Source organism: Nymphalis io, chromosome 5, assembly GCF_905147045.1.
Source record: "Nymphalis io chromosome 5, ilAglIoxx1.1, whole genome shotgun sequence".
In the NCBI taxonomy this organism is placed as follows: domain Eukaryota; kingdom Metazoa; phylum Arthropoda; class Insecta; order Lepidoptera; family Nymphalidae; genus Nymphalis; species Nymphalis io.
In genome coordinates, this window is record NC_065892.1 from 12,700,371 (window position 1) to 12,714,481 (window position 14,111).

At 32.8% G+C, this 14,111-nt stretch overlaps 1 protein-coding gene across 1 annotated transcript in view; it reads left to right on the forward strand.

Moving 5' to 3' along the window:
* LOC126768682 (uncharacterized) overlaps positions 1–10,750 on the forward strand; it is a 137,552-nt gene extending 126,802 nt beyond the window's left edge. Inside the window, exons 4-7 of the mRNA XM_050486937.1 lie at positions 1,313–1,391; positions 2,675–2,843; positions 8,142–8,492; positions 8,825–10,750. Coding sequence (XP_050342894.1) covers positions 1,313–1,391; positions 2,675–2,843; positions 8,142–8,492; positions 8,825–9,164 — 939 coding nt within the window. The 3' untranslated portion in view covers positions 9,165–10,750. The remainder of the gene's footprint in view (positions 1–1,312; positions 1,392–2,674; positions 2,844–8,141; positions 8,493–8,824) is intronic.
* Positions 10,751–14,111: the final 3,361 nt, after the last annotated feature.

Sequence of the window (14,111 nt, forward strand, 5' to 3'; positions counted from 1 at the left end):
GTGAAATTATCATAAAACAGTATATTGTTAAACCGCAGGTGAAAATGAAACAGGAAACACCTAAATAACTTAAACTTTGTAAATTCTCAAAACCGCCATGTTTTGTCTTCAAGCAATATTGTTATTCATTGGCCGTTAAGCCATGTTTCGATGTCTGTGTTAGTTTCGCTAGTTATTGTTACAAAGTTTCTCTCGCAACGGGAATGACCCGCCCATCGTAAATCAAATGGCACAAACGTTGTTAGTCGAACTATTTGTATAAAGACAGCTTTATTTATCTTCTATCGGTTATCTATTTATAAATATTTGTCCCGAGTCTATTGTCAATCTTGAAATTAAACTAATTTAACAAATCCAACAAAGTTGCATTCTCTTTCTCTTGTGAGAGATTAGAAAGGATAGCAAGCAGCTTTATAACAATTAATTAGCAGCTATTATATATCTATATATCCTCTATGTAATACGTGATAAATAGAGAACATTATGTAAAGTTGATTTCATTTATATACATATAGACTAAGCAGCAAGAAATATTAAACCACATAATACGAGTAAGTACGTATGAAAAAACTTTTTGGTATAAAATTTAAAGCTTTTTAAAAGTTTACATATTCGACAGAATTAAATATCACATAATATTTATATTGTAAGTGTGTTTGTTCGTCTATCCTTTCGTGCTGCAACTGTCTAACAAATTGATATTATTTTTTACATAAAGACAATTTATGTGCTAGTAAAATGCTCAGGACCAACCCTGGGAAAAAATATGTTTTAAATATAATAAAGTTATATAACTAGAATAAATATAGAATAATCTCTGGGAATCTGTTTTCTTTTAATTTTAAATCATTTTATGTAGGTCGGTTTGTTCATCATCAGTCACTTTGATCAAACATTTTGACATTTCAAGGTGTAACGACGTCGCATAGCAGTGATTAAGACAAAATTAACTACACAAATTATTTACTTTATTAAGTTTTTATTTTATACTGATTGGAAAAATTAGCTCTTAAAAATAATTATTACAGATTTGATATTTTTATTTTACCAAAAGGAACTGGCAGGAAAGTAAAATGACATACTGAAACGACTTGCTCAGCATGTAAAAATCATACATTTTTTAATCGACTTTTTGCTGTTATTAGTTCAAAATATCGTTATAATATGAAATATGATGATGAAACAATAAAATATGTTTTGCTTTACAGGAGACCTATGCTCTCCTGATATCCACTCCTAATATTATTAGCGCTAGTGCATGGCTAATTTGTAATATAACTTTGACTAAACTTTACTTTTCGTTTCGTTTTAGGATCGAGATAGCAGTCTATCCGTACCGGCCAGATGGGAAGACAGAAACTTAAGAAACTACCTCAATAAACCAGATGTCGGTGAGTAATATATAAAAACAATAAACACAATGAAAATCTCGTTAAGATATAATATTATAAATAATGTAATGATATAAATTATTATTTCTAATTAGCATCGATTTATTAACAGAAGACTAATGGATTGTAATTTCTGTAAGTCTTCGCTCTGGTGACTCTAAATGGAGGTAATCAAATGAACGTCGCATACAAACTATCCGAAATCAATCGTTAAGATTGGACATAATATTCTTCTAAAAATGATTCTAAATTCTGATTCGATGGATTGGGTATTAGTTGTTTTATCGTAGTTACAATTAAAGGGTAACGTTTTTATTCGTAAACAGGCACCTGGAGTGCCTCAAGTGTTTAATTGTAGACCCTTATTTTTCAATACCTATATTGATGACATTCAGTCAATTTTCAGTTGTTCAAAATCAGTAGTAAATACATGCAGAAAAAATAATATAGTACATACATTGTTTATAAAACACATAACATTTTATTAACTTCGACAATATGAGTAGATTGAAACAATCAAGTAATTGATGCTACAATTAATGTACGTGTAAATACGGAATATTACAAATATTTTATAGATCAATAGGAATATAAAAATATGAAGCAAAAGAAAAGTTATTATACAGTACAGTAACAGCCTGTAAATGTCCCACTGCTGGGCTAAGGCCTCCTCTCCCTTTTTTTGAGGAGAAGGTTTGGAGCTTATTCCACCACGCTGCTCCAGTGCGGGTTGGTGGAATACACATGTGGCAGAATTTCAGTGAAATTAGACACATGCAGGTTTCCTCACGATGTTTTCCTTCACCGTAAAGCACGAGATGAATTATAATTACAAATTAAGCACATGAAAAGTCAGTGGTGCTTGCCCGGGCTTGAACCCACGATCATCGGTTAAGATTCACGCGTTCTTACCACTAGGCCATCTTGACTTTTTTTTGTTATAATACTTATTATACTTTACTTAAAGTTATTATACTTTAAGTTATTATACAAATTATAAAATATGCATGATTCTGGAAAAATACAATAACCCTAATTTGATTCCGATCAACAGATCGATCGACCTTCTATAGTACTGATAACCTAAAATATTTTTATCTTTTTTGCTATCACAGCAATCATTTTCTAAAAAAAATATTCTCTATATACTCGGATTCATTGTAAGTTCATGAATAATGTCATAACTAATGCATATTATTAATGTCTCTTGGCAAAATATTAAAAATTCTATCATATTGTCACTTTACATTAAATATCACAATTCTTAATGATTTTTTTTATAGAAAAGGCCAGTCGTTGGATCGGCGGTATCTATGACTACGGGTCGCGAGCATGGAAGTGGGGCGGCGAACTCCGACAGATGCATTATCAGTCTTTCTCGAAAATGAAGAAATTGTCTCCTGAAGAACTACAGTGGCACTGTATAGCTATGACTCCTGAACTGCTGTATAGGTAACGTCAATAATTCTATACCACCATATAAGTTGCTCTTTATATCCACAAAATAAATAAAATAATAAATATAACGGTATTATAGATTCTAATTATTTTTATACGGAATTTACTAAATAGGGATCTATACACTTCTAAATATGAACGAATAACAAAAGCACTTGGCGACTCATTTTCATTGATACATACATCGATTGCTTAAGCGATTCGAAACATTGCTTCCGAAATCGACTACGATTATTGAAAACTATAATATCGTTAATTATAATACCTATAAAATATATATAACAGATAAAAGTTTAAGATAAACTTAAAAATAAATCGCTATGGAAAGCAACATGGTTAACGGTTGGTTGAAATTGTGTTTAAAAAGTGTTTAAGCAACATAGAAGATATAAATTCTAAGAAATACTAAACTCTATTTATAGTTTTTAATTTATAGTCGATTTCATTTTAATATTTTCCACTACATTACATAGCAGTATATATGTAAACTATTCCTGATCTGATATTAATTTAATATTTAAAATTTGTTTTATAGGGCTTTAACTTTGTTATATAATATCCTTAAATATGTTTACATCTTAATAAGCATGTGTCATGTTACTTAAGACGAGTGTAGTTTTTTTTTAAATATACAATAAGACCTTAGAATCATGACTGGTTTATAGTTCCCATGATTCATGGCGTATTTTATACTTTAATTTCGGAGTATTTAACCTACTTACAAGAATAATATGAACGTAACACTTTATTATAAGTCAATACATAAAAACTATTTCTTTATAAAATTTGTATGTTTTTAACTTATCCTTCAAACCCTGTTAATTTTATTACTTATATATATTACTTCCACAAAAGTTTGTTACGATATGAATATAAATGTTTTATATTAGAAGCAGTTATTGTATGCGTAAGTTTGCGGGTAAAGAGACTTTAAAAATACACAGTTATCGGACTTCAATAAATATAATTTAAAGAATATCACTTAAGAACGTTCCCCCGATTACGTGAGGCACGCGTGTCATCACTTTCCATCGGTTTATCTTTTCAATGGCTATCTCTTCAATCAGTACTTTATTCAACATCAATCTCCTTATTTATCAATGAAATAATTCGTTCACGCAATTGTTTAACGCACCGTAACTCAGCCCTGACTATCCACGTTCCTATGCGCTTGGACGTTTCATTGTTACATCTCCGATCCGGGATATTATATTGATAAACACATATGCTATTGACTTAAACTTCCTTATTTTATAATCAATAACATTATGTTAACACAAATCTTAGATTGTGTCAAATTTATAGCAGTCGCAAAATTTTTCCGTGTTTTAAATATTACAATACGTTTAAATTGGAGTTATATTAAATTCGTTTAAAGTTTTATTGGAAATATAAAACTATTATTTAAATATTTATGATATAAACATATATATCTATAACTCAGTATCGTATAGGTTCGACAAACAACATCACTTTAATAATAGTATTGTACTGTTTTTACTTTATTTTAAACCATCAATACTTTCGATGAATCGATTTGATCGCGAGTGTTTAATAAATCAATCTATTTGTCTAGTCCATCTTACGTATTATTACCGAATTGTCTTTGCCCTGGGGTGCTAGACAAAGTGCATTCGACAAGGTGCTAGACAAAGTGCAAATAATTGTCGATATAATTTCGTTTTTGTTCAAATTAATCTCTTATGTAGTCTATAACTTACGTACGAATCTGTCAATGATCGCAATAGCATTAAAACTGAACAAATGTCCATTACGTGACGAAAATAAACGAGGGGGAATCATGGTCAGGAGTATGAGAACGCTATGACACACCACATTCAACCCTAAGTTAAAATATACAATAAGAGTAAAATTATAAAATAGTATGTACCTTCTATTTATTGAGAGTTGTATCGTATTATTTCTTGGAGATTCGATTGAATTTTTCGGTTTTAATAATATGTAATCGTGAAGTATGCGAAGTATATGAAACCGAGTACAATTGTTGTTAGTTTATACTAATCAACCTGGAAAATATTAGAAATCTCTTTTATATTAATAATATTATATAACAATGCAAAAAAAACAATATGTACACTGTTTAAATTTCCTGCAAAATGTTTAGTTTCCTTTAGGAAAAAATAAGTTTTATACCTTCTTCTGTCAAAGTCTATCACCACTTGAACAGTAGTAGTAGTTTATAGTTTATTATAATATGAAAATTTATATTACGCTGTCTCTCTTCAATTATACCGTTGAAATATTAAAATATAACGATCGGTTAACATTTATTGTTAAAACAAAGAACGTTAATATGAAAACGATATAAATTTTTACGATTCCATCATGTTGAAACAGCGCAGGGCTATTGTGAGCCTTTAATACCGCAGATGTTATTGTTACACTTATCCAAGGATTGTATTCATTCGAAGCGAATTCAAGGGTCCAAATGGGATTTAGGGACGTTAGCGCTTTGTGAATAAGTCGTTAGTTCGAAAGTAAAATAAATACATACAATAATTCAGTTTTCGACTATAACTCTCGGAATAAAGAGGTATGTTGAAATTAATGAATACGAGAAAATCTTAATGTTTTGCAGAAAGCTTACAAAATACAATTTGAATGTAACTTACTTATCTATGTATAATATTTCTGGAAAAATATACCACAATATACCGTAACAGCCTGTGAATGTCCCACTGCTGGGCTAAAGGCCTCCTCTCCTCTTTTTGAGGAGAAGGTTTGGAGCTTATTCCACCACGCTGCTCCAATGCGGGTTGGTGGAATACACATGTAGCAGAATTTCAGTGAAATTAGACACATGCAGGTTTCCTCACGATGTTTTCCTTCACCGTAAAGCACGAGATAAATTATAATCACAAATTTAGCACATGAAAATTCAGTGGTGCTTGCCCGGGTTTGAACCCACGATCATCGGTTAAGATTCACATGTTCTTACCACTGGGCCATCTCGGCTCACAATATAAAATATGATTAATATTAATATTTATGTGCAGACATTTTTATAAAATACAAAATTAAAATAAAAAGTACAAAATACACATTATAAATTTAAAACAAAAACACACCGTCTAAAAGATTGTCCTGTGGCATTGTACCCAAAATTGTACACTGTACAGCTTATGTCATCAGCGGGGACGACCATAGCTCAAGTCAGGATCGAATCTGAGCCTTTTACAGCGCTCGGCATCGCATTCCGCTATATAGTATATTAGTAATATGTATTCTAAAAAGAGGTTTTGGCCTTGAGTTGGTATTAAAGTAGTATTTATTTTATTATTAATTTTATAATTTAAAATAACAAGAATTTCAAATAACAAAATGATATATAACAACTTCTTATATTGTTCTCGGAACTTTTTAGAAGTGGTTGTAAATTAAACATGTTATTATCGTTGCAAAGACTCGGATTTCTAATTTAGATCCGAAGCTATTAGGATGTCCGCCCACTGAAGTTAGTCATATCGCGCTTCTGAGCTGTATATCGCTTAATCCGTTTGATACTTTTCTCTAGTCTATTTATTAGGTATATCTCAATGTGAATACTATTTGTCATTTTGAAAAAATATTTCAAGTTTTAAGTCCTTATTTGTTTAAGAAATACTAAGTATTCAAACTAAATTGTTTATTATTAACATCAATTTTGATTAATATTATTGATGGTCAATATAAAATTAGATTAATTCTTAATTTATGTCATTTTAATTGGTTATCATAGAAATGTTATAGTTATAAACCGGGAGAGACACATATCAAAACACTGACTTCTGGTATACATTTACAAATAAGGCTAACGCTACCGAACCACTGCCTATGTTGGCAAATATTACAAAAATAAACAGACACTAACAGCCTGTTAATGTCCCACTACTGGGCTAAGGCCTCCTCGCCCTTTTGAAAAGAAGGTTTGGAGCTTATTCCACAAAACTTAAAATATATAATAATAAAAAAAGAAATGCAAAAGTATTTTTTAATTTCATTAACAATGCACGTACGTAGTATATGTGTTTTACAAAATGCAAACAAACACCGTCGCCAATTTGGTTTGTTTTTTTTTTATATTTGTCGGAATGCAAATGACTCTACTGATGGTAAATGGTAGTAGAGTAATTTGTAATTAATAATAATAATTAATAATAATATTAATATTTATTTAATAATTTCTGAAAAAATAACGCTGTACTTTAAAACCTACTTAGTCACTTGGCTGCGCTATAAAACTAGCAATGGCCGTTTTTAAAGGATAACTATTATTCCCTCTCCAATTAAGCGTACAGCTTGGGTTATCAGGGACAACCAAAGCTCAGAGTCAGGATCGAATCTGCGATTTTTCATCGCTCGGCATCTCATTGCGCTATTGACGCTTGAATATATATATTATATACATATGTTGTGAAGAGGTAGCTTAAATGAACAATGAACAATCATATGACGAACATGCCTGCTGGATCGTTACTTAGAAGTGTAAATTAAATGTCAAACCATTTGACCTACACTTCAATTCGCATTCATAGCGAACAGATGTTTGTTCACATCACCTTTGTCAATTGACTTGATTATAAGCAACGGTGTTGTTGAAATAATCTGATATCTAAATATTATTTCAATTAAAACTTATAATTTTGAACTGATAAATTGTAATTTAATTTAGTATTTATTTATTTTACAAATATTTTATAGAAATAAAAAAATAAGTACCCAAATTTTGAATCCTTGAACATGTAATTTTAATATTAAAAAACAACTCAAAATGAAGAATTTAATCTTTTTTAATGATCATTTTTAAAACTTTCATACAAACAAATCGAATTTCACAGAAATGGTACCTTACAAACTAATTATTCATAAGTCAAGTTCAATAAGTAATGATGAAAAATACATTACATCGAAATTCGGCTTATGCGTTTCATTGTCTTCATTCATTTTTTGCGACATGCATTCATATGCAAAACGGTGCGTGACATTCAAATCGTCGGCGTTTATAAGAAATGCATGGTGCATGCGGCGCCTTAAACCCGTAATACATCATTCCTTCTAATTTACACTAAACATTACGTGATAGTAATCAATTATTTATCTAATGTGTACGAAGTTCTTATAGAACAACATTGACTAAAATATACTTAGATATTTTAAGCTTGTTATTGAATAAACGTTTTATTTTTTTTCCGAACGACAATTAATTATTTTTCAAATTAAATATTTCCGATCATTCCATAACTGCTTGTCTTATATTTCTGAAGTAATATTTAAATTTATTTTATTTTTAAGATGGGCACCGCGCAACTGCTTTGAGCCCCGTCAATTCATCTGTCAGACGAAACTGAAGAAAGTACCTAAATCGAAACTGAAAGAACTCCGAAGACGATACCAGAGGATGGGGAAAATTAACGAGATAACGGCACCTAGCGTGAGCAGGGAAGTCGATGACCCGAGAACAAATGACGTCACCAGTAATCCAGTGCTAAATCCCAAGTCGTACGATCTCCATCCCAATCAACTTCGACGAGGAACAAAAAACCCGATTCGCAACAATCCGAAAGCTTACGACCTACGACCCAATGAACTAAGGAAGAGATCTAGACCCAACGCGCAGAGACGCCTTACAAGACCATTCCCAGGGTACGTATTTATAAAATATACTACATATTTTAAGGCCTCGTACATTTTTTTAAAGAGTAGAGGCTGTAACTTGAACTAATAAACAATAATAAAGAAAACCTTGATCATGTCTTCTACAATTGTGAAAAAAATTCTTCTTTCTTTTTTCCTCACGATCTATCTTTTTATAAATATTGCTAGTATTATTTATTCTAGATTTATTTTCACCTCCAAGCAATTGCCTAAAATGGCAGGATAGGACCTGGATTTTTCCCATCGCTGAGAGTCATATACCTTAGTTCTAACGAAACGATTTATTACATATCGTAATATAATTGCTGTATTGTTTGCAGATACCAATGGAACCGTCATGATCCGGAAGGTTCTTACAAGTACAACGCTGACATTCTCCAATCTGGACGAACTGGTCTCAGCCCGCAGCAAATCAAAGTGCACCTCTCCCGCCTGCAACACCTGCGCGACAGACAGGTTGCACGACGCAGGCGCATGCGCGATAGAGACGACTGGCTTGTCAACGAATCACAACCAACCATAGTACGAGCACATGCGAGAACCTATACAGTAGACAACAACATCAGCGCCTTACACCCTAAGACTATTGTTGAAGAATTTGACATGATGCCACCGCCAGCTCCCGTCGTCCTCCCAAGACCGACCCGCGGTATTTGGTAAATGGTATCCCTCATATATATTTCCGAATGAGATTCAGCAAGTATTCCTTAAGTTCCTCTCACTCCAAACTTTCGCGCTTCGAAAACCTAAATTTCTTTTAGCACTTATGCAAGCAGCCTTTATTTTTGGCCTTTATTTCGTTGTAACTTTTTATATGTTTAAAAAGATTACAACATTTTCATTTAGTTTTACCTCTTCAAATTATTCGCTTCACTCATAAAGTACCTATTACGATCGTCTTGATTGTTTTTTTTTTTGTATAAATGGTCTTGTTTTAATGGATAAAGACTACGTGTGTCATTTTTTCCACAATACCCACCCGATGCGCAAAGAATCTTCTATATGACTTATATTATTTACGCAAGTATTTATTTTTTTATAAAATATTTTTTTTTTATGATAAGTACCTACTTCAAGGTGAAGTTTCGAGTGAACACTTTATTTACTATAAATCGTGTGTGCTAAGTCTTAGGCTGTCGAAGTATAAGTTAAGATGAATGGCTTTCTAGACTATCTACGAGAATGAATGCAGCTTCATGTTACACTTCTAATGTGATGATGTGACGATACTGTAGCCTCATTGACGTTTTGCCTTTTTTAAACTTTTTTTTACTTCTATATGTTAAAATAATATAACACACTAAACATTATTTTTTTGGAATTGTAATCAAAATTATGTAGAGTAACGACCTAGTCAGTAAGATAATTCAAAAATGTAAGCATTTAAGATGAGAACAGCTTTTAACACAGTTTTAAAATTCTTACTAAAATTATTGGTTCAAATATTTCACTTATTCAATATAAATAAAAAATATATTTTAAATTGTAATAATTAATACGCTAACATTCTCATTGCTTTAAGTGTATTTATATAATATTACTTCAATCAAATATGTGTCGTACTTTATATTGGCATTTCACTGTGAAATAATATTAATGAAATAAGTATTAATCTAATTATACGTTCCACTCTGTATATTTTTAAGGTTTATTTAACGAAGGTGTAACTAATTGTAGTGCCAATATTTTAGTCCTCGCATTTAAAAAAAATAATTATTTGACAAGTGTAAATTATAATGCCGAACTTTGTTATGAATACAATTTGTTAAAGTTAGTTCTTAACGACTATTTTTTTTTTTGTTTTAAAATAATAATCCCAGCAAAAATTCTTTTTTTTTTTTTTAATTTTGTGAATTTGCAATTGTTGTACTGTAAAATCCTAGTGATAAATTTAGTATAGATAATTTAACTAGATTTTCATGAAATACACAATCTCTTTTTAAATATCCTCTCTTTATAAATAAATTGAATACGCACTTGTCATTTTAATATAATATAAAAAATTTAAACTAGTCCATATGATTATATAGAGTACATATTTAAAGAAATAAAATAAATAGTATTAGTCCTCCACGATTTAAATTATTTATTACTACTTCTCACTTTTCAAATTTAATTAACTATACGTGATGAAAATCCAACAAGAAGTGACAAATTCGTATTCATAGGACAACTCTGTTTTGGATAAATTTTAAATCTTTCATTATAGTTTTAAGAAAAATAATAAAAAAAACATCCGAAGCATGCATTAGTTTGGTTTCATTTACTTCATAAAAATAAAATTGAAAGTGCCATCTAGCGCCAAGTAGCCTTACCATGCTAACCATACGTAAACCTTCCTAAAAATGAATATAATTTAATTCTATGAAACGCAATAATGCTATTATCAGAAAACAATAGGTAATATTTATGTGGAAAAAATTTAAAAATATTTTTCTCGAAAAAGATAAAGTTTACACTGGATCAACTAGATGTCGCTAGTAATATATTATAACATAAATAAGTATTTAAATGTCCAATGCTACTGATGATGTCCAAGGTCTCATAAAGGCTACGAATATTTGCCACCACACTGCCATAATGTGACACAAACAGGTTTTTCTCACTATGTTTGTCTAGCCACTGGGTTATTTCGGCTCTTAGGATTTTATTTAAGATAAAGATTTTAAGCATTTTTATTCCAGTTCACCGATTGATCACGAAATATTCAAGTATAATAGTGAATATTTGAAGATGAAGCCGAGATGGCCCAGTGGTGAGAACGCGTGAATCTTAACCGATGATTGTGGATTCAAACCCGGGCAAGCACCACTGAATTTTCATGTGCTTAATTTGAAGGAAAACATCGTCAGGAAACCTGTATGTGTCTAATTTCACTGAAATCCTGCCACATGTATATTCCACCAACCCGCATTGGAGCAGCGTGGTGGAATAAGCACCAAAAACTTTCTCCTCAAAAAGGGAGAAGCCTTTTTTTCGCTGAAAAAACGCCTTTACGCGTTTCCCCCACTTGAAGTGGGGGGGGGGGTATGTGGGACTCGCCGGCGCCGAGCATGCGTTGGAATACCCACTAAAAAACCAGCGGTACCCACACCGCCTTTTCGAGGGGCGTCACGGGATCGCTTGCGCATACTACAGTGACGCCCCGACGGTTGGCCCGCCCCTGCAGGCCTCCATATCCTAGAGGGTTCTCGGGGTACATAGACCCACCCCGGCAACACTTAGAGCGGGAGGAGAAAATGCGCATAGCGCCGACGCCTTCTCCCCGGTCTTCTTCGGCGAAGCGAGTCAGCGGAGGCCCTCAGGGAGAGAAGGCCTTAGCCCAGCAGTGGGAAATTCAAAGGATGTTACTGGTTTGTGAATATTTAATATCCACGAAAAGATGAGACGAAAATCGCAGTTATCGTTATTAAAGATACCATGTATTTACCATTTGTTCATCCGCTTAAACTTCCGCATTTACAATATTAATCTGATGATTATATCTTGAAAAATAGATATACAGAATATAATATAATGCTAATAGTTTACCTCCTTATGTAAAACATTAGGTGTATTATTTACATTTGCTAGGGGACAACGTTATTTGCGGCGTCACACACATATATGCTACATAATCAATGTCGGCTTTATTATGTTTGTTACGTTGTGATTTATTATAAATAGTCACTGTGAAACAGACATTTAAAACAATCTTTTAAGCTGGAATGGATATAGATGGCATTATGGGTATCCTAGTTTTATTGACCCTTTCAGCTTAGCTACAAGTTACAACCGATAATAATAGCAGCTAGTATAAAACGACTTGTATGGCGTGACGGCAAACGGTCTACTTACTTACTTACTACTTTTGCTCATCATCGTCATAACCTCGCTCCGCCGCCGGTGTCTACTCCTTCGTGAGTGCATGGCGCGTAAAGTATATTCTTCGTTGCTATAGTTTATAATCACTATAAGAATATAACATTTATTTTATTAATGGTGATATGTTATTAATAAGAAATTTAATTTTAAATAACTATCAATTATGATGTTTTATATCTGCAGTGTCATGAGACCGACTGCTACATTTGTATTGTTTTGGCATCCCATATGCCAGCAATACAGAATATGTATTTTTTTCGAGATAAGATTACGCCAAAAGGTGAAAAATATTCAGGTCGGTAAGGTCGTTCGCAAATAGGTATGTGGAGATATAGATTAAAAATTAACTAAAAAATAAAATGATTTGATATTTGATTAAACCTTTAATCAAGCTGAAAATATCCATTACAAACAATAAGGTTCGATGACCTTTGGTGAAATCGTTTGACCGCAGTTCCAGATGCCACGATACCGATACCATGGTAACCGCGTGCAAACAATCAACAATCATTCAAAAAAAACAGTAGCTTAAAGTAAATTAAGCTTTATTTCTACTGTAATAAGAATTTTACTAGCATTTAGTATGAACATTAATATTATACTACACAGCATGTAAAACTAAAATTTGAATTATGTTGTTCAGAGAAAAATAAACTTTATATGGTTTACATAAGACCTTAAATCAAGACTAATTTAAGTCATGCACATATTCTGGTAATAAAACAGTGTAATTGATTTTTTTTTTAAATTTATAAGCTAGCGCTTGACTCTTATCACACATGATGGAAAGTGATGATACAGACAAAGATGAAGCGCGCTTGCCTAGAAGATGCCTATTCACTCTAGTCTTGAAGGTACCCATATTATAGGTGGTGGGGAAAACGGAGGTCGGGAGGGTATTCCAGATTTTAGCGGTACGTATCAGAAACGAGGAAGCAAATCGTTTCGTACGTGTCTTAGATACGTCAACTACGTACGGGTGCAGATCTTTACGATGCCTCGCAGTTCTGTAGTAGAAAGGTGACGGAGGAACCAAATTAAAAAGTTCCTGGGTAAACTATCCGAAATATATTCTGTAGAAACCCGACAGACAGGCAACCTTACGACGATGTTCCAAGGTCTGGAGTTTTACGACAACTGTCTAGTCGCCAATGAGCGTTCTAGCACGACGATCTACTGAATCCAAAGCTTCAAGCTGGTACTTAGCAGAGCCGTCCAATAAATGGTTGCAGCACTCCGTGCACGATCTGACATGGGCTTGATATAAGGTCAGAAGCTGTTCCGGTGTGAAGTACTGTTTGACCTTATGGAGGATACCAAGTTTATTGCCAGCAGTTTTAGCTTTGGATTAACTCAGGACTATTGCTGAAACCCTGTCAGAGCCACAGGCCTTATTCACGTTCAAGATGATGAGAATTTTTAGAACGTCTCTTAGGAAATTCGTATCTCTGGTACAATTGCGTCGCAAGGTGGTATGTTTGGCGGTGAGGCACTTCCCGCATCAAGGCGTGAATTTTCGGCAAACAGAGCCGCTAGTAAGTTAGCCTTTTCTGTTTCCGTGAAAGCCAGGGATCCGTCGGGCTTCAGCAGCGGAGGCAGCGATAGACGACAGAAGTTCGTCTCAACCGACTTGGACAGGGACCAAAATATATTACTACCACGAGGATAAAAAGCTAATCTAGTCCCTAGGCGTCTAATTCGGTTGAAACGAGCCTTCTTGAGAACTTCTTGTAGGACTTGGCA